This window comes from Haematobia irritans, chromosome 2 (assembly GCF_050003625.1).
Source record: "Haematobia irritans isolate KBUSLIRL chromosome 2, ASM5000362v1, whole genome shotgun sequence".
Classification (NCBI taxonomy): Eukaryota; Metazoa; Arthropoda; class Insecta; order Diptera; family Muscidae; genus Haematobia; species Haematobia irritans.
This window is the reverse complement of record NC_134398.1, coordinates 13,521,596-13,547,827: the sequence shown is the minus strand read 5'-3', so window position 1 is coordinate 13,547,827 and position 26,232 is coordinate 13,521,596. Positions and strand designations below refer to the sequence as shown.

General features: G+C 25.6%; 1 protein-coding gene across 2 annotated transcripts in view; it reads right to left on the bottom strand.

Annotated features, from left to right (window-relative positions):
• Nucleotides 1-429: 429 nt before the first annotated feature.
• Nucleotides 430-26,232, bottom strand: part of LOC142223510 (transmembrane protein 65) — a 99,258-nt gene continuing 73,455 nt past the window's right edge. Inside the window, exons 2-6 of one of the 2 annotated variants that reach the window (XM_075293399.1) lie at nt 5,560-5,685; nt 5,247-5,288; nt 5,109-5,176; nt 1,551-1,754; nt 430-983 (exon numbers count right to left, since the gene is read on the bottom strand). In XM_075293399.1, the coding sequence (XP_075149514.1) occupies nt 831-983; nt 1,551-1,754; nt 5,109-5,176; nt 5,247-5,288; nt 5,560-5,685 (593 nt within the window). In that variant the 3' untranslated portion in view covers nt 430-830. The remainder of the gene's footprint in view (nt 984-1,550; nt 1,755-5,108; nt 5,177-5,246; nt 5,289-5,559; nt 5,686-26,232) is intronic. The other variant, XM_075293400.1, reaches the window with a different exon arrangement.

Below are 26,232 nucleotides of genomic sequence, written 5' to 3'. Positions count from 1 at the left end.
TGACATTTTCAAAATTAGAAATAAAGACTTTATAGAATTGAAAAGGTTTATGTATAGACTTATGAGAAATAGTTTTCAAGTTTTGTAAATAGCTACATTTTATGATTATAAAATTTAGAACTTAATCATCTACCAACTACTAATACAAATTTTATTCATTTTTATTATACAAAAAGTAGGGCGAAGAGAGTTTAATTGACTAACAACTTAAAAATGGACGGTTTAACAAATGCATTAGAAAAATGAAATCCTGGAAAAGGCATCGTATATTATTTATGCTATGAAAAGGGTGAAAATATCTGCATATAATTTTTAGGGTTGTCCTCCCTTAGGTACTTTAATGTTTAAAGACGAGTTTTGATTTAGAATATTCTTTTAAATTTTCATAGAAAATATTTATGAAAAAATAGTATAGGAAAAATAAAAGAATTATTTGTTAGTATAAAGTCAGTAATTTGTTTTATTTGTTTTACGTAATAATAAAATTAATAACATTATTTTAGTTGGTTTTTTTGTTTGTTTTTGTAATCAAGACATAATACAAAGAGAAATTAGAAAAAATAATACATATTCCCACACTCCAACATGAATTTATTGCAGCGTAGAATGTTAGTATTCTTTGTAAGTTAAATTATATGGAGGTAGTGTTATAAAAAAATATATTTTCTATACATTAATAAATTCCTTTGTTTTTTTTTCAATAATTTAACATAAAACACTTTACTATATACTAAGGAAAGGAAAACAATAGAGGAAAGAAACATTTCTACAGAAGACCAGAAAATAGCTTAATATCAACATTTTTTGTAAATTAATTTTGTTTTTGCAATTTATTGAGCAACAACTGTTGTTTCTTGTTGCTTTTGTTCAAGTTTTTTTCGTTCTTCTTCTTCTTTGCGTTCATCTTCAATGGCTTTGCGATCCATAAAAAGTAGAGGGAACATACCAACTAAGCAGCCCACTGTTATACCAATAATACGACCCTATTTAAAAATAAACAAAAAGAAAAAAGTTAGTAAATAGTATTAAAACATTAGTATATATCTATATATAAAAAAATATTTTTAGTGTGAATCTATTATCGACTTTACTAAATTTTTGGAAAATTTAAAAAGAGTCGAATCTCGGCCAAATTTTTTAATACTGAAAATTCATCAAAAAGTCTAAATGGCGACATCATAAGTAAGGTTTTAAATAATTGAAAAAGTCGAACTTTTCGACATTTTCCACATTTGGAAAACCTAGATTTTTTTCGAAAAAGTTGGCTTTCCAACTTTGCAATTAGTGCAAAAAAAAAACAAATTGTGACGTTGGGTATTTCGACGAAAACATAAATCGAATTCCCTTAAATTTGATTTTTTGGTAAAGTTTATCTTCATCAAAATTACTCCAATTAAAAAAAAAATCAAAAGTCGATTTATAGGAAAATTGTAATTCGTTATATTGGCCTTTTAAAGGCTTTGAAATAAATAAAAAGGGCTTTCGATTTTTTTCGACTAAAATTATTATATGCCAAAGGATAATTTATAACATGAATATTTTATACTTACATAGTTAGCAGCTCTACGACTAGATTTCATTTCCATTTGCACTGGAGTTAGATCTGGAGGCCTTAGGCCTAATATTTCACAACCCCGTTCCACATAATAGGCTGAACCAATACCTAAGACATCACTGATGGTATTGCCCAAACCAGCGGCAGCCATTGTGGATATACACATAAAGGTACCAAATATATATTCAATGTAATCACCCTGAAAAATGAACAAGGAAAGATGTTGTAGAAGAGTATTAGTAAAATATACACAAAGATTGAAAAATATTTTAAGAGATTGTCCAAAAGTAGAAACCCAAAAAAATAAAACGAGGTTTGGTGATATTCAAAATTGAAAAAAATCTACTTTTCCTAATTCCTTTATCCTACCCATATTTCATGAGGAACAAAAGGGAATTTCTTTTACAGCAATGATTTACAGTTCCATTTTATCATTGACTCATTTATAAGGAGCATTCTTCTAATAGCCAAGACCGAATGGAGTTACACGACCCTGTTTAGAGAAGATTTGCAAGGCATTACTATGGGTTGTAAAGCATTGAAAACATTTTTTTCTTCGCTAATTGGATTCGGTTAAGTACATGTCTGTGATCGTTTAACCCTTCTCAATCGATTTGGATCACATGTTGTGAATCCCAGAAAACTGCCTCCATCCGGCATTCGAAGGTTTCCGTTAAATATTCCTTGGTATTTGTCGTGTACAAGTGGACCCAAATTGCATCGAAACTACGAGCCCAATTACATCACATTGCGTTTTAACAGCGTTAAACAATGCTCTGAAATGGTCTCACATTTGCGCTTGGATCCCAGATTTTGTGATGCGGGATACACGGTTGCCATTCGTCCCATACATAATCAACCAAAATTTTAAGAAAATTTTACCACAAATCTACCAACAAAATTATTTTGAAGCTTTTGATCAAAATTTTGTGGTTAGTATGAAAAATATATATTTTCTTCGAATGAATGAATGACCCCTCCTATTAGCGACAATTTTTTGGGAGTATAAATATCCCATGAATTGTAAATGTTTTAACGATTTTAGCTTGCACCAACAAGGGACTATTTCTACAAAAAAAGGAGAACTTACTCCAATGGATAGTATGAAATAATACCAAACTATTTTTATAGAATTTTTAAATGAAATCGATTTAAAAAAATAGTCAAATTTTTTTTCTATAGAAAATTTTGTCAAAATTTTATTTCTTTTTTTCTATTGAAAATTTTGTCAATATTTTATTTCTATAGAAAATTTTGTCAAAATTTTATTTCTATAGAAAATTTTGCTTAAATGTAATTTCTATAGAAAATTTTGCCAAAATTTTATTTCTGTAGAAATTTTTGTCAAAATTTTATTTTTATAGAAATAAAATTTTGTCAAACTTTTATTTTTATAAATAATTTAGTCTAAATAGCATTTCCTTTTCATTGATTTGTTTCGATTTAAAAAAAATCGAAATTAGATTTGTAGAATCCAAAATTTAACGAGTTTTTTTTTGACAAAAAAGTGTAATGAGGCGAAAAGTCGATATTATACCCCTACTGAGCTAAGAAAATTTTCAAATAATATCTTTTCTATTGGGACAAAACTAATATACCAAAATGTTACAAAAAATCTACCAATTTTGAAGTTATTGATCAAATGTTTGTAGTTTGTATAAAAAAATGTTTTTGTTTTATTCGAAAGATATATTTTATATTGAATTAAACGAAAATTTTGTTAAAATATAATTACTGTAGAAAATTTTGTCAAAATTTTATTTCTATAGAAAATTACGTACAAATTTTATTTCTATAGAAAATGTTGTCAAAGTTTTATTTCTGTAGAAAATTTTGGTAAAAATTTTATTTCCATAAAAAATTTTGTTACAATTTTAATTTTTTGGTCGAAATTTTATTTCTACAAAAAATTTTATTTCTATAGCAAATTACGTAAAAATTTTATTTCTATAGAAAATTTTGTCAAAATTTTATTTCTATAGAGAATTACGTAAAAATTTTATTTCTATAGAAAATTACGTAAAAGTTTTATTTCTATAGAAAATTTTGTCCAAATTTTATTTCTACAAAAAATTGTGTCAAAATTTTATTTCTATAGAAAATTACGTAAAAATGTTATTTCTATAGAAAATTTTGTCAAAATTTTATTTATATAAAAAATTTTGGAAAAATTTTTTTCCATAGAAAATTTTGTCAATTTTATTTCTATAGAAATTTTTGGTCGAAATTTTGTTTCTATAGAAAATTTTGTCTAAATTTTATTTCTATAGAAAATTGTGTCAAAATTTTATTTCTATAGAAAATTACGTAAAAATTTTATTTCTATAGAAAATTTTGTCAAAATTTTATTTCTATAGAAAATTTTGTCCAAATTTTTTTCTATAGAATGTTTTTGCAAAATTTTATTTTTATAGAAAATTTTTGCAAAATTTTATTTCTATAGAAAATTTTTGCAAAATTTTATTTCTATAGAAAATTTTGTAAAATTTTTATTTCTATAGAAAATTACTTCAAAAATTTATTTCTATAGAAAATTTTGGTCGAAATTTTATTTCTATAGGATATTACGTAAAAATATTATTTCTATAGAAAATTTTAGTAAAAATTTTATTTCCATAGAAAATTTTGTCACAATTTTATTTCTATAGAAATTTTTGGTCGAAATTTTGTTTCTATAGAACATTTTGTCTAAATTTTATTTCTATAGACATTTTTGGTCGAAATTTTGTTTCTATAGAAAATTTTGTCTATATAAATACAATTTTGACAAAATTCTATAGAAAATTTTGTCAAAATTTTATTTATAATTACATATATAATAACATTTTTACGTAGTTTTCTATAGAAATGAAATTTTGCCACAATTTTTTATAGAAATAAAATTTGGACAAAATATTCTATTGAAATAAAATTTCGACCAAAATTTTCTATAGAAATAAAATTTTTACGTAATTTTCTATAGAAATAAAATTTTGACAAAATTTTCTATAGAAATAAAATTTAAGAATTATTTTTCATAGTTTCGGCTATAGGTCGATTAAAAACATTGATATGATGTTTTTCTTTTATTTTTATTTCTATAGAAAATTGTGTCAAAATTTTATTTCTATAGAAAGTTTTTGCAAAATTTTATTTCAATAGAAAATGTTTGCAAAATTTTATTTCTATAGAAAATTTTGTCAAATTTTTATTTCTATAAAAAATTGTGTCAAAAATTTTATTTCTATAGAAAATTTTGCAAAAAATTCTTTAGAAGTCTATTGAAAATTCTATAGAAAATTTTTGCAATATTTTATTTCTATAGAAAATTTTATTTCTATAGAAAATTTTGAAACATTTTATTACTGTAGAAAATTTTGTCAACATTTTATTTGTATAGAAAATTTAGTCAAAATTTTATTTGTATAGAAAATTTAGTCAAAATTTTATTTGTATAGAAAATTTAGTCAAAATTTTATTTGTATAGAAATTTTTGGTCAAAATTGTATTTTTATAGAAAAGGCGATTTTGTATTACATTGTTGCTTATGAAGTAATACCAAAAGCTTACTTACCGCAATAATCATAGTAAAATTATCCAAAAATCCAAAAGCCACAAATGGCACAGCATTTACAAAGAAAACTAGGGGGACACAAAAGTAAATAAATATTTAAATTCAGGACAAATACTTAAAAAAACTCGAACTACTCACTTTTCCATAAATCGGAACTTGAAGGGCTGACAGCTTTCTCGGCTATAAGGATTGAAGCAAGAAAAAATAACGAATTATTATTATTAAAAATATAAATAAAATGTAATTTTAAAATTTAATCTAAAAATGTAACAAGCAACAGGCTTTTTGGTTATTGTGCACTCAAATTATTTTCCCAATATTTATATATAGTTTAGATTTAAGTTAATCTAAAATTTAGTAAGAGTTAGCTTTAATGTGGATACTATCTACTAGCTGTGTGAGTATTTGGGTTATTGTTTATAAGAATTTTTTTTTTAATTTCAAATTTTACCAGCTTTCTTTTTCAGCCAATCATCGGGAAAGGCACAAAATGATCCGGTTGGATCAACTTCACCTAAAGCGGGAACTTTGGATAGACGACCGAAGCGTGTACGCCATTGTGTTGCTGCTAGTTTGCCTGCGAAATGGAGGTGTTCGACGACCGATTCCAAAGATGTTTTTATTTTTTTTTTGGAATTCATAAAGTTGGTATTGATTGTTATCATTTGCAGTAGATGTTGTAAAAAAAGGTGTTGTTGGTGGTTGGTTTATTTGGTGTGTAGTGCAGGTAAATTATGTGTTTTTCAGTTGCAGGAAAATAAGTGGATAGTAAAAGTTTACATGGAAATAGAAGAACATTTTCAAAACAAAATTAAATAAATGAAAATATTGCAATTACAATAGATTTACATAAATTATGACAATTAAAAATATATCTTAAAATTAAAACTTACATAGAATTATGCTTTAAATAAGCATAATGGTAATAACGATGATGATGATCATGACTCTCTCTGGATTTAGGGTTTCAAAATGCTTTTTATATGGAAAAATGAGAATAATAATGAACAAATAATGGAAGATTATGAAGCAAGATTTAAGATATTTTAATATTTTAATAAAACAAAATACATGGAATTAAAAAAGAAATAGGCATTAAATGTATTTTAGAGTGTCGTATAAAATGTAAAATTATGTATTTATGTTTTTAAATTTATATCTACACGATACTATATTAAAACAATTCATTACAGATTTCAGCCAAATTTAGGCAAAATGGTCTATAGAAATAAAATTTAGTCAACATTTTCTATAGAAATAAAATTTTGAGAAAGTTTTCTATAGAAATAAAATTTTGTCAAAATTTTCTATAGAAATAAAATTTTGACAAAATTTTCTATAGAAATAACATTTTGACAAAATTTTCTACAGAAATAAAATTTTGACAAAATTTTCTATAGAAATAACATTTTGATAAAATTTTCTATAGAAACAAAATTTTGAGAAAATTTTCTATAGAAATAAAATGTTAGGGAAATTTTTCTACAGAAATAAAATTTTGACAAAATTTTCTATAGAAATAAAATTTTGAGAAAATTTTCTATAGAAATAAAATTTTGAGAAAATTTTCTATAGAAATAAAATGTTAGGGAAAATTTTCTACAGAAATAAAATTTTGAAAAAATTTATAGAAATAAAATCTTTATAGAAATAAAATATTCTAAAATTAATTCAATCGAAATTTCTATGTCATAAACTATTGTAAATAAAGGGTTGAAAGGTTGATGTTGAATGTGAACCACACCTAAACGCAAAGTTTTTTTCCGAATTTTCTTTGACATTTTTTTTCCGAATTTTATTTGACAAGTTTTTTTCCGAATTTTATTTGACATTTCTCTATTTCAGACTTACTGAATTTGAACCATGGACGTCGTGAATGGGCAGAATGGTTCCAAGAAATGGCAACAGTGGATGATCAATTTTCGAAGAAAATCATCTTCAGTGATGAGGCACATTTTCACCTCAGTGGATTCGTAAATAAACAGAATTGCCGCATTTGGGCGAATGAGAATCCAAGAGTGATTGTCGAAAAACCAATGCACCCACAAAGAGTGACTGCGGTTTATGGGCTGGCGGCATCATCGGGCCGTATTTTTTCCAAAATGAGGCTGATCAGGCAGTTACTGTGAATGGTGTTCGCTATCGTGAGATGATAACGAACTTTTCATGGCCCGAATTGGAAGATATGGATGTGGACGATATGTGGTTTTAGCAGGACGGTGCCACTTGCCACACAGCTAACGAAATAATGGCTCTTTTCCGCAACAAACTCAATGGGCGTGTTATCTCACGTAATGGCGATGTCAATTGGCCGCCAAGGTCATGTGATTTGGCACCGTTGGACTTTTTTCTTTGGGGTTATTTGAAAGAAAAGGTGTACGTCGATAAGCCAGCAACAATTCAAGAGCTAAAGGATGAGATAATTCGGCACATTAACGGCATAGAACCTCCATTATGCCTCAGCGTCATCGAAAATTTGGACCATCGGATGAAGGTGTGCCACCGAGGTCGCGGCGCCCATTTGGCCGATATTTTGTTCCATACATAATTGAGTAATACCAATATATCGTAATAAAATAAAATTACAATAATTTCCTAAATAGTTTGTGTTTTATTCAAAATCAACATCGGCCCTTGAAATTTTAACCACCCTTTATTTGCTCTACAAAATCAAAGTTTTGCCATATTTTTTCGCTTTCATTTGTTTTTATGTATTGCATGTAAGATATTGAGTATATGACCATGTTGATGTCATGTTTCCCATATCAGCCGTATTTTCCTTTGAACAGCAGTTAAATGTGCATGTTAAGTGTTATCGTAACCAGTGAAAAGAAGACGTATTAAAAGTGAATAGTTTTATGTTGAGTTGGGATTTGCATTTAATCCTTTGGACAAGGACAAATTTTCAGTGGCATAATAAAATTTGTACACGAAAAGCTCATTAAATTCATAAAGGAAATGATTTTATTTTTAAAGAGAGAGGATTTAATTTGACATCATATTGTTTTTGTGATGGTATGGTATGGTTATTTGAAATACACAGACGAAAGTATGTAGAGTAAAGAAAATTCTGTTTTGATTCTGCAGAAAAATTTAGATTTTACAAACGTAAAAAGAAGATCAAACAATTTATGGCGATAAAAAATTGATTACATTGAAAAAAAAAATCATTCCAAGTATAAAGATTTTTTGCCCCTACACGCAAAGAAAAAAAACGTTTGGAAAACGTGTACCGAAAACGTTTTTCTTTTGTTAGTGTTTTTTGAATTGCTTCGAAAAGTATACACTTTTATCACCAAAAAAATTCGTTTGTTACAAAGTGTTAATTTTTTTAATAAAAAAAGTTATTTTGAGCCAACAACACAGTCCATTTCGTTTATATCAAACACTGTTCTTTTCTGACTTTAGGTTTTCAATAAGACACATTTTACAGTTCAAAATTTAATATACTACAATGTAATGTTGAACATTTTTTCGGAATCTTCCTATCATATCTGGAATATATGTAAACAAAAAAAAAAAAAAAACGTTGGTCGAAGCAGGGATCGAACCCACGACCCTTGGCATGCAAGTCAGACGTAGCAACCACTGCTCCATGGTGCCCAACTAAATGTATTTTTCTGTGAAATAAACTTTGTTTAATCGGCTCGTGGGCGCCGCAAGCTATGCTATATAAATATAACTTATATGGATAATTATCTATTGATGACAATAACGGCTACATAGCTCAGTGGATAGTGTGTTGGCTTACAAATTGCATGGTCCGCGGTTCGATTCTCCGTCCAGGCGAAAGTTAAAAAAAAATTAAAAATGTATAAAATCGTATAATTTCTTCTACATTGTTTGTATTACAGAAAAAGGTGCTAAGAACTAAAAAACTTCGTGGAAGTGAGAAAGATGTGAGGGAAAATGCAATTAGCCAGAAAAATTTTTTTTTTGAGTTAGTCTTTATGAAATTGTTTTTACATCCTGGAAAAGAATAAACGTTTATCACAAAAAGTATATACTTTTCTTCCAAATAAACTTCTTTTCAACGAACAGCAAATGAGAAACGAACTTTGTTTGTCTAAAATTTCGTTTGGGAGGAAAGAATTATTTTTTTGCGTGTAGTATTCGAATATGTACTGTCATTTGAGTGCAAATACATTGTGGGAAAAGGTATTGTCACACTCGGGCGACACCTTTTCGTAGAAAAGAAATTATCATTAGATATCTCTATCTTATAGGAATACCGGAATCAAATGCTGACTTTCTTTAAGAAATTATTGAAAAGTCGACATTTGTTTTATTAATCTACACAATTCGATCGTAGCTCAATTATTATGCTTTTTATTTTTGCCAAAATCGATTAAACAACTTGTTATTTTGCTCAAGATTTAACCCTTTCACTACCGATGTCCACTACAGAGGACATTCGAAAACGTCTCCAAACTCCACTTAGTTTCGATTTATTTCTCGATTATATTTTAAAGCAGAGGCTATAAATAAGCTATAAATATTTTCCATATTGCTGGGCACTAAAATGTATTTTCATAACATTTCTGGATAATAAACGAAAAATACACAATTTTGAGACAATTTTTCTACTGTACATCTCTAGTAAATGGATATTCATATAAAAACTATAGCCTATATTATTTCAGATTCTCTTTTGATTTTTTTCCAAGAATTCAACAGATATTACAGGGCAAATAACTTTGGTCACAATTCAACATTTGGTCACAATTCAAGAAGTAAGTTTTCAGAACAACACACATATAGCTTTATAAATAATTGAGGTGAGCCTTCCAAATTGCAAAATGTTTTCTATATGCTGTTAGTACAAGTAGAAACAGACGAAAAATTAAAGTTTTTAAAATTAGGTTTAATTCGGTAGTGAAAGGATTAATATTCATTTTTGATTTTGGCCAAATTCGTATATGTAATTCAATTCAACATAATGACCTGTTTATTTAAACAATTCTCTTAGCCTATTTATATAGAAAGAAATATTTCTCTCTCTCAGTATCTCTTTCTCTAAGTAATATTCGTCATTACTTTTTATATTAAATAAATATGAAAATTAAAAACTTAAGTTTGAATTTCAATATAAGCAGATTTAAATTTAAATTTATTCAGTTTACCTCAAAACTTTCATTATGTACTTTTTTTTTACAAAAGAAAATTTTTATTTAAACCACTTATGTTCCAGAGAAATATAATCTATAGCTCTTTAGCAAAGTTGTTTACGGTAACTTTGAGTAAACAATGGAGATTATACACAGTAACGTGTGAGTGTGTGTCATGACATTGAGCCATGTTATTTCTCTATGGGAGAAATGAGTACGAGTGTAAAACGAAGGTTTTTTTATTCAACAACATGACATGTCAAATTTCGGATAATTCATCATGGCTTCCTGGTACTAACATATATCGAAGCACTGTGTTTTATTATATTTTTTGAAGTACTATTTTTGAAGTTTAATTTTAAAATAAAAAATAGGATATATTACTGAATTTGACAAATCTCATTGATCATCATTTTATGTGTGTATGAAGCATATGCATATATACTGAGGCGTACATATGTGGTTCTCATACAACAATCTTCGAGTATATGGATTTAATATAGAAATAAAATTTTGAAAATATTTTCTCTAGAAATAAAATGTTGACAAAATATAGAAATAAAATGTTGACAAAATGTTCTATAGAAATATAATTTTGAGAAAATATGCTATATAGACAAAATTTTCTATAGAAACAAAATTTTGCCCAAATTTTCTATAGAGATAAAATTTTGACAAAATTTTCTATAGAAACATAATTTTGCCCAAATTTTCTATACAAATAAAATTTAAAAAAAAAAAAATATAGAAACAAAATTTTGCCAAAATTTTCTATGGAAATAAAAATTGAAAAAATTATTTGTCAAAATACAATTTTGACAAAAATTTGAAAAACTATTCTCTAGAGATAAAATTTTGGCAAAATTTTCTATAGAAATAAAAATTTGGGAAAATTTTCTATAAAAATAAAATTTTGACAAAATTTTGTATAAATAACATTTTGACAAAATTTTGTATATAAATAACATTTTGACAAAATTTTCTTTAGAAATAAAATTTTGACAAAATTTTCTATAGAAAAAAAGTTGACAAAATTTTTTATAGAAATAACATTTTGACAAAATTTTCTATAGAAAAAAAGTTGACAAAATTTTTTATAGAAATAAAATTTTGACAAAATTTTCTATAGAGAAAAAATTTTGACAAAATTTTCTATAGAGATAAGATTTTGAAAAAATTTCCTATAGAAATAAAAAATTTTAATAAAATTGCTATAGAAATAAAAAATTTTGACAAAATTTTCTATAGAAATAAAAAATTTTGACAAAATTTTATTTAGAAATAAAATTTTGACAAAATTTTCTATAGAAATAAAAAATTTTGAAAAAATTTTCTATAGAAATAAAAAATGTTGACCAAATTTTCTATAGAAATAAAATTTTGAAAAAATTTTCTATAGAAATAAAAAATTTTTACCAAATTTTCTATAGAAATAAAATTTTGAAAAAATTTTCTATAAAAATAAAATTTTGACAAAATTTTCTATAGAAATAAAATTTTGACAACATTTTCTCTAGAAATAAAATGTTGACAATATTTTCTATAGAAATAAACATTTTGACTTAATTATACTGGTATTAAACACGCTCAATGTATAGCTTATGAACATATTTTTGAATTTATTTTAATCCAGAGCAAATGTTATCTATAATTCCAAAATGTTGATGGTAGTTCTTTTAATTTTTTCATGCAGCCTCCATACGATTAAAACGTTAAGGCCAACACGACATCCACAATTTGCAAACAAGCAAATTTACATGTTACCGCTATTCTCATAATATATTCTGTTTACATTGCGACCATTTAATCGGGTCAACAACGTAACATAAGGCTATTTGTTGGTTTTCACTATAAATTATTTAATTATAGGAATATCAAAAACTAAGCTCCTGAGAGTGGTCAATAATGTAGTGCGATGAATATTAGGGTATAACGAATGCATATATTTTATGTTTTCTACACTAAAAAAAACTATTGCCCCATATGGGAGATTATTTGACTACCTCACAAATTTCCAAATTGACCCTAGTAATAGAATAACGGTACGGTCAAACTGGGCAAATATTTGACACAGATCTTGAGTTATTTTGTTTTTTATTCGCTCTTTTTTTGTTTAAATAATATTCTATATTTTTGCCAAGCTTGAGATCTTTTTGTTTTATTATTTATTTATTCAATTCGTCAGTCCACATATTTCCCAATTTTCGCTGAATTGCTTCCTTAAAAAAGAATTCGTCCCCACAGACAAACCAGAAAACATTTTTACGCCATATTTGATATATTACATCATTACATAGTATTGTCCAAAAACGGTACCAAGTTATTTCGAAAATGATCCTGGAAAAAGTTTGACACCCATTTTGGTTAAATATTTGTCTAGTGTAACCGTACCCTTAACATTTTTTGCAAATTGGCTTGAATCCCTGGTTTGTTCGATATTTTCTCTCAATCCGTTTTTATTTTTGTTCTCTACTGATCATAAAAAATTTAATAACTCTGAATACATAAAATGGGTTGCCTCTCTTTCCCCATATATGTCAATACAAAATATCTGTTGATGGTGTTTATTGGCAAAGTGTCAGGAAAATTGTACAATCTCTTGGGTAGTAGTGTAACAATAATGTTCTTTTACTGTTATTGCATACAAATATGTCCTGCAACAGTCTTTGGTATGTAGCAAGAATGAAACAAAAATACAAAAACTAAAACTTAAGTCAAATCTCTTATGATTTTCGACATTGATGTATGAGGCCATGGTAAAATTACTGTACTGTGACCTTTCGGACATAATGCATTTAGTGTTGTTTTCTACACGAAAAGACAGAGTACATCTTAGTGAGAGAAAATAAGTTTTGAGCCTACAATAAAAATTCTCACACATACATTCAATTAAATTAGCTGGAGAATCTGAGAATGCATTTTGTGAGGTGATATTAAACAGAAAGATATACACAGAAAATTGTTTTTGACTTAAAAAAATTTATGTCAACATTTTATTTGTATAGAAAATTTTGTCAAAATTTTATTTCTATAGAAAATTTTGTTAAAATTTTATTTCTATAGAAAATTTTGTCAAAATTTAATTTCTATAGAAATTTTTTCAAAATTTTATTTCTATAACAAATTTTGTTAAAATTTTATTTCTATAGAAAATTTTGTCAACATTTTATTTCTATAGAAAATTTTGTCAAAATTTTATTTTTATAGAAAATTTTGTCAAAATTTTATTTTTATAGAAAATTTTGTCAAAATTTTATTTCTATAGAAAATTTTGTCAAAATTTTATTTCTATGGAAAATTTTGTCAAACATTTATTTCTATAGAACATTTTGTCAAAATTTTATTTCTATAGAAATTTTTTCAAAATTTTATTTCTATAAAAAAGTTTGTCAATATTTTATTTCCGTAGAAATTTTTTTCAGCATATTATTTTTATAGAGAATTTTATCAAAAATTTATTTCTACGGAAAATTTTGTTAAAATTTTATTTCTATAGAAAATTTTGTCAACATTTTATTTCTATAGAAAATTTTGTCAAAATTTTATTTCTATAGAAAATTTTGTCAAAATGTTATTTCTATAGAAAATTTTGTCAAAATTTGATTTCTATAGAAAATTTTGTCAAAATTTTATTTCTATAGAAAATTTTGTCAACATTTTATTTCTATAGAAAATTTTGTCAAAATTTTATTTCTATAGAAAATTTTGTCAAAATTTTATTTCTATAGAAAATTTTGTCAAAATTTTGTTTGTATAGAAAATTTTGTCAAAATTTTATTTCAATAGAAACTTTTGTCAAAATTATATTTCTATAGAAATTTTTTTAAAAATTTTATTTCTATAAAAAAGTTTGTCAATATTTTATTTCTGTAGAAAAATTTTTCAACATATTATTTTTATAGAGAATTTTATCAAAAATTTATTTCTACGGAAAATTTTGTAAATTTTTTTTTCTATAGAAAATTTTGTCAACATTTTATTTCTATAGAAAATTTTGTCAAAATTTTATTTCTATAGAAAATTTTGTCAAAATGTTATTTCTATAGAAAATTTTGTCAAAATTTTATTTCTATAGAAAATTTTTTCAAAATTTTATTTCTATAGAACATTTTGTCAACATTTTATTTCTATAGAACATTTTGTCAAAATTTTATTTCTATAGAAATTTTTGTCAAAATTTTATTAATGACATCCGACCAACTTTTAGTTGTATCAATGATTTTTCAATTCACATCGATGATTGATATTATAAACTAATTTCAATTGGACAATTATTTTTATATATTTTTTGCTGTATAAATTTCTTCAAGAAAATCCCACACCTCGGTACTCGTTTTGGTTATACGATTTCCTTCGACAACCATTTAATTATTATTAAAACAAGCAATTAAAAGAAATTAACTTAACAGAAAAGCTTTTCTCTTTAAGAAAACCAATGCAATGGTTTTTATAGAAACAATAAAAAAAACAAAAGTTCACAACTTTTCAATTCAACTTTTTAGAATTTCTTTCATTTCCTTGGGGAATATTTAAAAATAAAAAGCAGGTGTTTTTATATTCGGCTTTAACCCAAAATAGAAAAGAATCTCAAGCACAAACATTAAATTTTATGAAGGTACAGTAATTTGTGTTGAAAAAAGATCATTTTGATGTTGGCCCTTTTTTGCCAATGTGGAGCAAATACAGCTGTACCAACAATGAAGTTTTTTTTTACAACTAAAAAGTTTTTACATTGAAGTGAAATTTGTTATAAACTTTGTTTTTTGGGAACAGTTGTCCCGTTATTTCGTTGTTAAGATAAATTGAAAATACCGAAAAGAAAAGATTTCACCAATTACAGAAAAAGTGAAATGAACTCGTTGGCAATAGTGAGTTGAATAAATTAAAGTCCAAAGGAAAGAAAGAAGAAAAAATTTGAATCAAAGTGGGCAAAGAACAAAGACAAAGATTTTCCATTAAAAATTTATTTATAACATGTTAGACAAAATCCCCTTTTAGTCTTGAAAAGCCCCTTTAGTTCCTAATCGGTTCGTATGGAGGGGTCTATAAACAATTATGAACCAATACAAATTTTGGTAATTAGAATTCAACATTTCGCCATGAGGCTCCAGATATAAAAATCTGGGGATCGGTTTATATGGGGGCTATATACAATAATGAATAGATATCGACCAATTTTTGCACTGTTGTATATGCTAACATCAAGTACTAAATTTCTACCGGTTCGGATGAATTTTATCCTCCAAAAGGTTGCGGAAACCAACTCTGTGTATATAGGGGCTATATGTAATTATGAGGGAGCGTATGAAATTTGAACCATATTGGATGAAATTTGTTATTCCAAGAGGGTCAAGATTTAAAATGTAAGACCGATTTATATTATATATAATTATAGGCCGATATGGACCATTTATTGCATGGTTGTTAGAGAGCATGACGTACCAAATTTCTAATGGATCCATAGAAATCGGTTTGAGCCTAAGGACGTCAAATCTGGGGGCGGCTTATACGGAGACTATACTTAAAAATGGTCCGATATGGCCCATTTACAATACTATCCAACGTACATCACAACAGCTACATATAGCCTATTTTCAGTCGAAGGCTGTTTCGTTCGGAAGTAAGTCGGAAGTTAGTTTGTCAAAATTTTCTATAGGAATAAAATGTTGGCAAAATTTTCTATAGAAATAAAATTTTGACAAAATTTTATTGCTATATTTTGACAAAACTTTCTATAGAAATAATATTTTGACAAAATTTCCTATGGAAATAAAATTTTGACAAATTTTTACAAATTTGTAAAAAATTTGTCAAAATTTTATTTCCATAGGAAATTTTGTCAAAATATTATTTCTATAGAAAGTTTTGTCAAAATATAGCAATAAAATTTTGTCAAAATTTTATTTCTATAGAAAATTTTGCCAACATTTTATTCCTATAGAAAATTTTGACAAACTAACTTCCGACTTACTTCCGAACGAAACAGCCTTCGTTCGGCTGTTTCGTTACAAATTTGTAAAAAATTTGTCAAAATTTTATTTCCATAGGAAATTTTGTCAAAATATTATTTCTATCGAAAATTTTGTCAAATTTTTACTTTTTTCAATTTAAATTAAAAAAATAAAATTTTGACAAAATTTTCTATAGAAATTAAATTTTGCAAAAATTTTCTATATAAATAATATTTTGAAAAAGTTTCCTATGGAAATAAAATGTTGACAAAATTTTCTACAGAAAAAAAATTTTGCAAACATTTTCTATAAAAATAACATTTTGCAAAAATTTTCTATAGAAATAAAATTTTGCAATAATTTTCTATAGAAATAATTATTTTGTAAACATTTTCTATAGAAATAAAATTTTGCAAAAAATTTTGACAAAATTTTCTATAAAAATAAAATATTGACGAAATTTTCTATAAAAATAAAATATTGACGAAATTTTCTATAGAAATAAAATTTTGCAAAAATTTTCTATAGAAATAAAATTTTGCAAAAAATTTGACAAAATTTTCTATAGAAATAAAATATTAACAAAATTTTCTATAGAAATAAAATTTTGACAAAATTTTCTATAGAAAAAAAATTTTCCAAACATTTTCTATAAAAATAACATTTTGCAAAAATTTTCTACAAAATAAAATTTTGCAAACAATTTCTATAGAAAAAAAATTTGTAAACATTTTCCATAGAAATAAAATTTTGCAAAAATTTTCTATAGAAAAAAATTTTGCAAAAATTTTGACAAAATTTTCTATAGAAATAAAATTTTGACAAAATTTTCTATAGAAATAAAATTTTGACAAAATTTTCTATAGAAATAAAATTTTGACAAAATTTTCTATAGAAATAAAATTTTGACAAAATTTTCTATAGCAATAAAATTTTGACAAAACTTTCTATAGAAATAAAATTTTTTACATAATTAAAAAAGTAAAATTTTGACAAAATTTTTTATAGAAATTAAATTTTGCAAAAATTTTCTATAGAAATAATATTTTGACAAAATTTCCTATGGAAATAAAATTTTGACAAAATTTTCTGTACAAATACAATTTTGACAAAATTTCCTATGGAAATAAAATTTTGACAAAATTTTCTAGAGAAAAAAATTTTGCAAAAATTTTCAATAAAAATAAAATTTTGCAAATATTTTCTATAGAAATAAAAATTTTATAAACATTTTCAATAGAAATCAAATTTTGCAAACATTTTGAATAGAAATAAAATTTTGCAAAAATTTTCTATAGAAATAAAATATTGCAAAATTTTTCTATGGAAATAAAATTTTCCATTTGTTTTGTTTTGTTATTGTTGGTTTTGTTCTTTAAGCATTGTTGTTGTTTTTTTTTTTATTGCAGCTTAAAACCATACATTGACTAAACTACAAGTGTAGCTTAACCAACAGAGGAAAAGAATGTTTGTCAAATTTATTTGGGCAAAGCCCTATAGATTGCAAGATGGTTGGATGGACGCACGTTTCGGAATTACCACATTCCTCATCAGCATCCTCTACTTGCAGCAAAACTATCAACCAATTATCAGAATAAATTCAGGCAGTTTATTAAACCCAACAAAAACCACACTTGAACCCTCCGAAAAAAGGTTTTACATTGATAGCCGGCTTATGCCGAAATTTTGTAAAAATTTTCTACAGAAATAAAATTTTGCAAAATTTTCTATGGAGATAAAATTTTGAGAAACTTTTCTATAGAAATAAAATGTTGAGAAACTTTTCTATAGGAATAAAATGTTGAGAAACTTTTCTATAGAAATAAAATTTTGCAAAAATTTTTATAGAAATAAAAACAGAAATAAAATGTTGACAAAATGTTCTACAGAAATAACATTTTGCTAGAAATAAAATTTTTCAAAAATTTTATATAGAAATAAAATTTTGACAAAGTTTTCTATAGAAATACAATTTTGACAAAATTTTCTATAGAAATAAAATTTTGCAAACATTTCTATAGAAATCAAATTTTGCAAAAATTTTCTATAGAAAAAAAATTTGCAAAAATTTTCCATAAAAATAAAATTTTGGAAAATTTTTCTATAGAAATAAAATTTTCTATAGAAATAAAATTTTGACAAAATTTTCTATAGAAATAAAATTTTGCAAAAATTTTATATACAAATAAAATTTTGCAAAAATTTTATATACAAATGACATTTTGCAAAAATTTTCTATAGAAATAAAATTTTGACAAAATCAAATCGGATTGAATCTTATTTAATTAACATAACTGAACTATTTTAAATAGCAAAGGACAAGCCCGTTACAGTCATACTAAAACAATATTTACAATATATAACAAGTAAGTAAAGTCTACAGTCGGGCGGGGCCGACTATATTATACCCTTCACCCGTATGTAGGCCAAAATTTGTGTTACCATCTCAACTACTTCACATTTGCTGGAAGCTATATAAAGGAGACAATTTTTTACTTCTACAAAATCTCTAGAATTAAAATTTAAATCGGCTAACGCTATCCAGTTAATTGTAGGAAACTTCCATTGAAAATGGGTGTAAAAGGTGTAACAGTCTACCATATTTCCCCAACTCTGGTGTACGTATATATGGGAGCTATATATAATCTGAACCAATTTTGACTAAATTTGACATGTATAGTTAGAATATATATGGGAGCCATATATAAATCTGAACCGATTTCTACCAAATATGGCACAATTACCGATACTAATAAACGTACTCCTTGTGCGAAATTTGAAGCAAATCACGGCAAAACCCAGGATTTTGAGGCCATATAAGTTCAAATCGGACGATCTAAATTTGAACCGATTTCAATCAAATTTCCCAAGCATTGGTAGAATGTCAATTCTACCCTCTGTGCAAAATTTCACGACGATCGGTAGTAAACTTTGGCCTCTGTGGTCATATGAGTCTAAATCGGACGAAAGATATATATGGGAGCTATATCTAAATCAGAACCGATTTTTTCCAAAACCAATAGCGATTGTCTCTGTCCCAAGAAACGGTCCTATGCCAAATTTGAGAACGATCGGACTTAAATTGCGAGCTGTACTTTGTGCACAAAATTACATATACAGACAGACGGACGGACAGACAGACGGACATCGCCAAATCGACTCAGAATTTAATTCTAAGGCGATCGGTATACTAAAAGATGGGTCTATGACCACTATTTCTTGGCGTTACATACAAATGCACAAACTTATTATACCCTGTACCACAGTAGTGGTGAAGGGTATAAAAATACATTTCAATACCGCATCAACAAATTACTTCAATATTATATTTCCATTTGAGTAATTTTAACACATCAATGTTTATCTGTACAAGGATATTAACATGTCTTTGAGCTTGCAAACATTTTTCAAGTATAACATTTTCATCTACTCTAATGTGTCGAAGAATAAAATAAAGAATTGTTATATTTCCTTTTTGAAATGTTTAAAAGTTGTTTAATTCTAGACCTTTTTCCTCCCAAAAAAAAAAAAAAAAAGACAAGGGCGAAAATATGTGTAAAACCTCTCAAATTGTTTAGCCTAACAAAAATTTCAAGCATGTATGGGAGTGGTATGGTAATATATGCTTGAGGCAGCCTACCACAATACTACCACAAATGTACGCATTATGTAAATAGGAATTGTTTTATGGGCTCATACCCAACATACTTCAATGTGTAAGTGAAATTGAAAATGTAAATAAACCATCTAAAAGAGAGAAAAAAGAAAAGTGAATGTACATTAAAGTGGAGTAGAGAAAAAATGAAAAAATGTGACGAAGTAAAAGAAAAATGGGACTTTAAAATGTAATCGAATATGTTTGTAAACACAAATATAGCGACTGGCGGTAGGAGAGCATATTTGTCCACTAAGTTAGGAAACTTAGTTCGCCAAATTAAAATTTATAGGGTTGCCATTGATTGTTAATTTTTTATATTCATCATTGGATATTTACGACGTGTCAATTATTTTATCTTCAAGCAAAAAGAAATTACATGTTTTAATTGAAGATGAATTTTGAGTAATAAAAATTAACACCATACGATTTTTTTGGCCTATCGTCACTCGGCTGTGTTCACACACTGAAGGGAAAAGGTTGGAAAATAAGTGAATATTAAATTGGAGGAGAGAGATAAGGGCTAATTGTATTAAATTAAGCCATCAACTCATATACGCCGAATTGTTTGATATTAATTTTTATACATTGAAATATGTTATTGACCTATGAATCTAAATTTTGAAAAATGGCAATAACATGAATATGATAAATTTTTACCAGTTTTTTTTGTGGAATCCAAAATTCGGAGTTATTATACATTAACCTTACCTGTAAAGAAAAAAAAAAAACAATAAATTTATAAGTCAAGATATTTTATAAAAATTTTAATAAAAAATTAAGTTTTAATTAAAATTTTTTAATAAAAAAAATTAATGAATTAATAATAGATAGTAGACCAAATAAGAAATGAATCGAAACTTTCTTGGAGTTTGTCCTATACTGTTTCAAGTCATGTGCTTTATACAGTTGTAATGAATTACTTTGAATTACTTATACAGTTGTAATGAATTACTTTATATATGTTGTAATAAATTACTTTGGTTCTATGAAGATATCCATAACTAAATTGTAGCTGACCAAATTCCTCAATTTTTCCTTGGAATCATTTATTATACCCGATGTCTGAAAAATGGTAAGGGTGATTCCACTACAGAAGGAAGGCAAAGATTCGAGCAAGGTGGAATCGACCGATCCCCCTTCTTTAACAGTAACCAAGATACTGGAGGCACTATTCCTACCCGGCATATGGAGAATTTCCAGCTGCATGTCATGACAGCATACATAAACAGAAGACTAAACCAGCCAAGGCCGTGACACAGCAGGGCCCACGTAGCGCTCAGCCATACCAAAATTGTCGAGGGCATCAAAAACATACCCTTTCCGCCGGTAACCAAATTTTGGGTTTTTCATTATTTGTATCTACCAAACAAACATCTTATTTTCCAAAATTTTATTTCTATAGAAAAATGTATCAGAATTTTATTTCTATAGAAAATTTTGTCAAAATTTTATTTCTATAGCACATTTTGTCAAAATTTTAATTCTATAGAAAATTTTGTCAAAAGATTCTTTCTATAGAAAATTTTGTCAACATTTTATTTTTATAGAAAATTTTTGCAAAATTTTATTTCTATACAAAATTTTGTCAAAATTTTATTTCTATAGAAAACGTTGTCAAAATTTTATTTCTATAGAACATTTCGACAAAATTTTAATTCTATAGAAAATTTTGTCAAAATTGTATTTCTATAGAAAATTTTGTCTACATTTTATTTTTATAGAATTTTTTTCCAAATTTTATGTCTAACGAAAATTTTGTCAAAATTTTATTTCTATAGAAAATTTTGTCAAAATTTTATACCTATAGAAAACTTTGTCAAAATTTTATTTCTATAGAAAATTTTGTCAAAATTTTATATCTATAGAAAATTTTGTCAAAATTTTATACCTATAGAAAATTTTTATTTATTTATTTGAATATTTATTACAATACAACAACTAAAGCAATCGGCTTATGTGAAAATTTTATTTTGTCAAAAAATGTTGTCAAAATTTTATTTCTATAGAAAATTTTGTCAAAATTTTATTTCTATAGAAAAGTTTGTCAAAATTTTATTTCTATAGAAAATTTTGTCAAAATTTTATTCTTATAGAAAATTTTGTCAAAATTTTATTTCTATAGAAAATTTTGTCAACATTTTATTTCTATAGAAAATTTTGTCAAAATTTTATTTCTATAGAAATTTTTTTCAAAATTTTATTTCTATAGAAGATTTTGTCAAAATTTTATTTCTATAGAAAATTTTGTCAAAATTTTATTTCTATAGAAAATTTTGTCAAAATTTTATTCCTATAGAAAATTTTGTCAACATTTTATTTTTATAGAAAATTTCGTCAAAATTTTAATTCTATAGAAAATTTTGTCAAAATTTTATTTCTATACAAAATTTTGTCAAAATTTTATTTCTATAGAAAATTTTGTCAACATTTTATTTTAATAGAAAATTTTGTCCAAATTTTTTTTCTAACGAAAATACTGTCAACATTTTATTTCTATAGAAAATTTTTATTTATTTATTTGAATATTTATTACAATACAGCAACTAAAGCTATCGGCTTATGTGAAAATTTTATTTCTATAGAAAATTTTGTCAAAATTTTATTTCGATAGAAAATTTTGTCAAAATTTATTTATATAGAAAATTGTGTCAAAATTTTATTTCTATAGAAAATTTTGTCAAATTTTTTTTATAGGAAATTTTGTCAACAGTTTATTTTTATAGAAAATTTTGTAAAATTTTATTTCTATAGAAAATTTTGTCAAAATTTGATATCTATTTATGAATTACTTCTTAGTTGGAGAGGAAAATTGTTAGTCTATCATCAAGAACATCAAGAATACTTCATATCTACCAAACAGTAAAAAATCCACCATTTTTGGAAGAATTCTACCAACTGTCACCGGATGAGTCTACATAATATTTAAAGGAATAACTTCTATTTTTTGGTTTGGTTTGAAAAAAGGTTGCCCCAGTTTAATATCAATGATTGCTTTTACTGCAAATTTCCTTCATTGTCGTAGTGCTATTTACCATGTCGTTGTTAAACATTCCTTCATTTGGTATCCCAGCGGCGGAATCGAGAAGGACCTTACAAATTCAGGCATGTTAAATGCCTTAAATTGGAAGGAGTTGTGTTTATAAGACATGCATGTGTACTGATTTTACATTCATCGTAGGCATTCTAAAGTCAGACCTGTAATTAAGCATTGCGTTTCATTTACTTTTTCATTTTATACACCCAGACATTCTCTTTGCCTTCTTTATAGAAGTTGTATAGCATGGGTGTTAAAATGATGTAGCAAGAGAGTTGTCTTGTGCTCTCGTTTAAAAGAGAGCTTTAAAATTGTTTACATCCCTATTCATTTATAATTAGAATGCATTTGTAATGCCTTTGGAAGTCAAGTGGTTATTTCATATTATGACAGAAAATATTTATGTCAGAAAATATTTTCATTAATTGTCTTTGCATATGTTAATAAACGATAATAAAAGTGTATAATAATTTTGCGGACGCCAATTCACGCCATTCGTTCGTTCAGTTTTGATTTTGTGAAGTACAGACGCGTTCCTTGTTTTGTGTTTTTAAATTTGAGAAATTGTGAAAAGTTAAACTTACAGCATGGGTGTTAAAGTTATGCAGCAGGAGATTTGCCTTGGGCTCTCTTTTAAAATATAGTTTTAAAAATTGTTTGTATTGCTATTTAACTATAATTACAATGCATTTTCAATGCCTTTCTAAGTCAATCGCTCGTTTTATAAAATTCCACTTACAAATATAAGTAGACAAGCATTTAACATAATTGGATTGCCTTCAATTTCCCAAAAAGGGCCATTATTTTTCTATAATTTCTTGAATTTAAATTCTTCCAGATCTCAACAACAAATGTGGCGAAAGAAGTCCTTACTTAAAAATTTGTATATTTTTTACTTTAATTTTATATTAATTATCTATTTATTTATCTATCTTGGAACTCGAAACTTCTTATTGTAACAATAAATCTAAATTAAAACAATAACTATGTCTAGTAATGATAAAGTCATTCTTTTGAGAACGTATAGGGAAGACCGCCCTGTACTACAGAACACCTTCTTGACGTAGCGCTGCAACATGCCTGTAATAAGAAGGAGCGAAGGTGTGGTTTTATTTTCAGTAATTATGTAGGAATTCTTATATACACCCCTGTAGAACTCCTTCTGTTTAGAGGACTGGTGAACGCCCTTTTATGTAAGCTACAAAGAAGGCCTTGCCCTCCAATCTCACCCTATGTTAAATGGAAAGGAAGCTGTAATGTCCTAAGCAGGCCTCTGTAATGCCTAGACAGGTCTGGAAAAAGGCCTTCCAAGCACATGAACTACGCCGCTGGGATATTTGAATACATTTACATATTCAAATGACACACATAGAAATGGGTAAATAAAGAATTCACAAATGCCAACTAATACACTTACACACTAGCCAATGTTGACATAGGTAAATGTTGATATACTGGCAACTTACAATATGCTCAAAGTACTTTTTTTACTTTAGCTTTTTGGGGTTTGTCACAAAGGGGAATTACTGTATATTTCCATTAAATAAACTCTTACGTTTTGTATGTCTACCAATATGGAATAACGTAATTGAAGTGAGTTGCTTGCAATCCTTTTAACAAAAAGAAAAGCATTTAAAAAATGAATGATCATGAATTTCTTTGGGAAATTGTTGCTTGCCAAACACGGAAAGAAATTCCTAAATACAAGATGAAATCTTTATTTAAAAATAGTTTTGTCTCCATGCACGTCGTATAGGAACAGAGAAAGCAGTCACACCCATATAATGGCATGTCAAGAATAAAATAATAAAACTACATATTCTGAAGTGATGTAATACATAATTATGTTATAACAGCTTGTGAAAGCGAAAATTAAAGCATGAAATTTAAAAAAGACATAAGGTCGTATGATTTATATAAATCCAAATGACCAAGGTTGCGTATGATCAATAATCAAAATTTCAAATAGAAAAAATAACGTATACGCAACGAAATCCTTAGACTCAGGTTTTTATAAGAATTTTCAGCTAAAGTAGTTGATGGAAAAAGGGTAAACCAAGAGCTTTTGTACGATACGCCCAGCATGAGTATTATTACATAGTAAAAGAATTTGGTTTTTATTTTTTGTAAACTCGTTTACATTTACAATTAAGTGCTTGTTACTGCTGCTCAAAGCACATATCCCTGCGAAAAAAATCACCAAAATATTTCCCATTAGAATTTCAATTGAAATATCAATAATATTCAATTAATTTGTTTTTATTAAAACAAACATTAATCACAAAAATATTATTATCAAGTAATTTTTTGGGGGTTATTGATACCATTAAATCTGTCATGTCATTGAAGATTCATTTCAAATAAAAATTAATTGAATTCATTAATTAAAAAATATTTATTTATGTGAATGTAAATAAGATTTTCATTTTCAAGTAATTGCTTACCAAATTTTAAACTAAGTTAGCTCCAAGATTTTTCGGTAATGCTGAGATTATTTTTAATATAAACAAATTTTCTATAGAAATAAAATTTGGACAACATTTTCTTTAGAAATAAAATTTTGACAATATTTTCTATAAAAATAAAATTTTGACACAATTTTCTATAGAAATAAAATTTTTACAAAATTTTCTATAGAAATAAAATTTTGACAAAATTTTAAATAGAAATAAAAATTTGACAAAATTTTCTATAGAAATAAAATTTTGACAAAATTTACTATAGAAATAAAATTTTGACAAAATTTTCCATAGAAATTAAGATATGATAAAATTTTCTATATAAATAAAATTTTGACAAAATTTTCTATAGAAATAAAACTTGGAAAAAATTTTCTATAGAAATAAAATTTTGACAAAATTTTCTATAGAAATAAAATTTTGACAAAATTTTCTATAGAAATAAAATTTTGACAAAATTTTAAATAGAAATACAATTTTGACAAAATTTTCTATAGAAATAAAATTTTGACAAAAATTTCTATAGAAATAAAATTTTGACAGAATTTTCCATAGAAATAAAATTTTGACAAAATTTTAAATATAAATAAAATTTTGACAAAATTTTCTATAGAAATAAAATTTTGACACAATTTTCTATAGAAATAAAATTTTGACAGAATTTTCTATAGAAATAAAATTTTGACAAAATTTACTATAGAAATAAAATGTTGACAAAATTTTCTATAGAAATAAAATTTTGACAAAATTTTTCTATAGAAATAAAATTTTGACAACATTTTCTATAGGAATAAAATTTTGGCAATATTTTCTATAGAAATAAAATTTTGACAAAATTTTTTATAGAAATAAAATTTTGACAAAATTTTCCATAGAAATAAAATTTTGACAAAATTTTCTATAGAAATAAAATT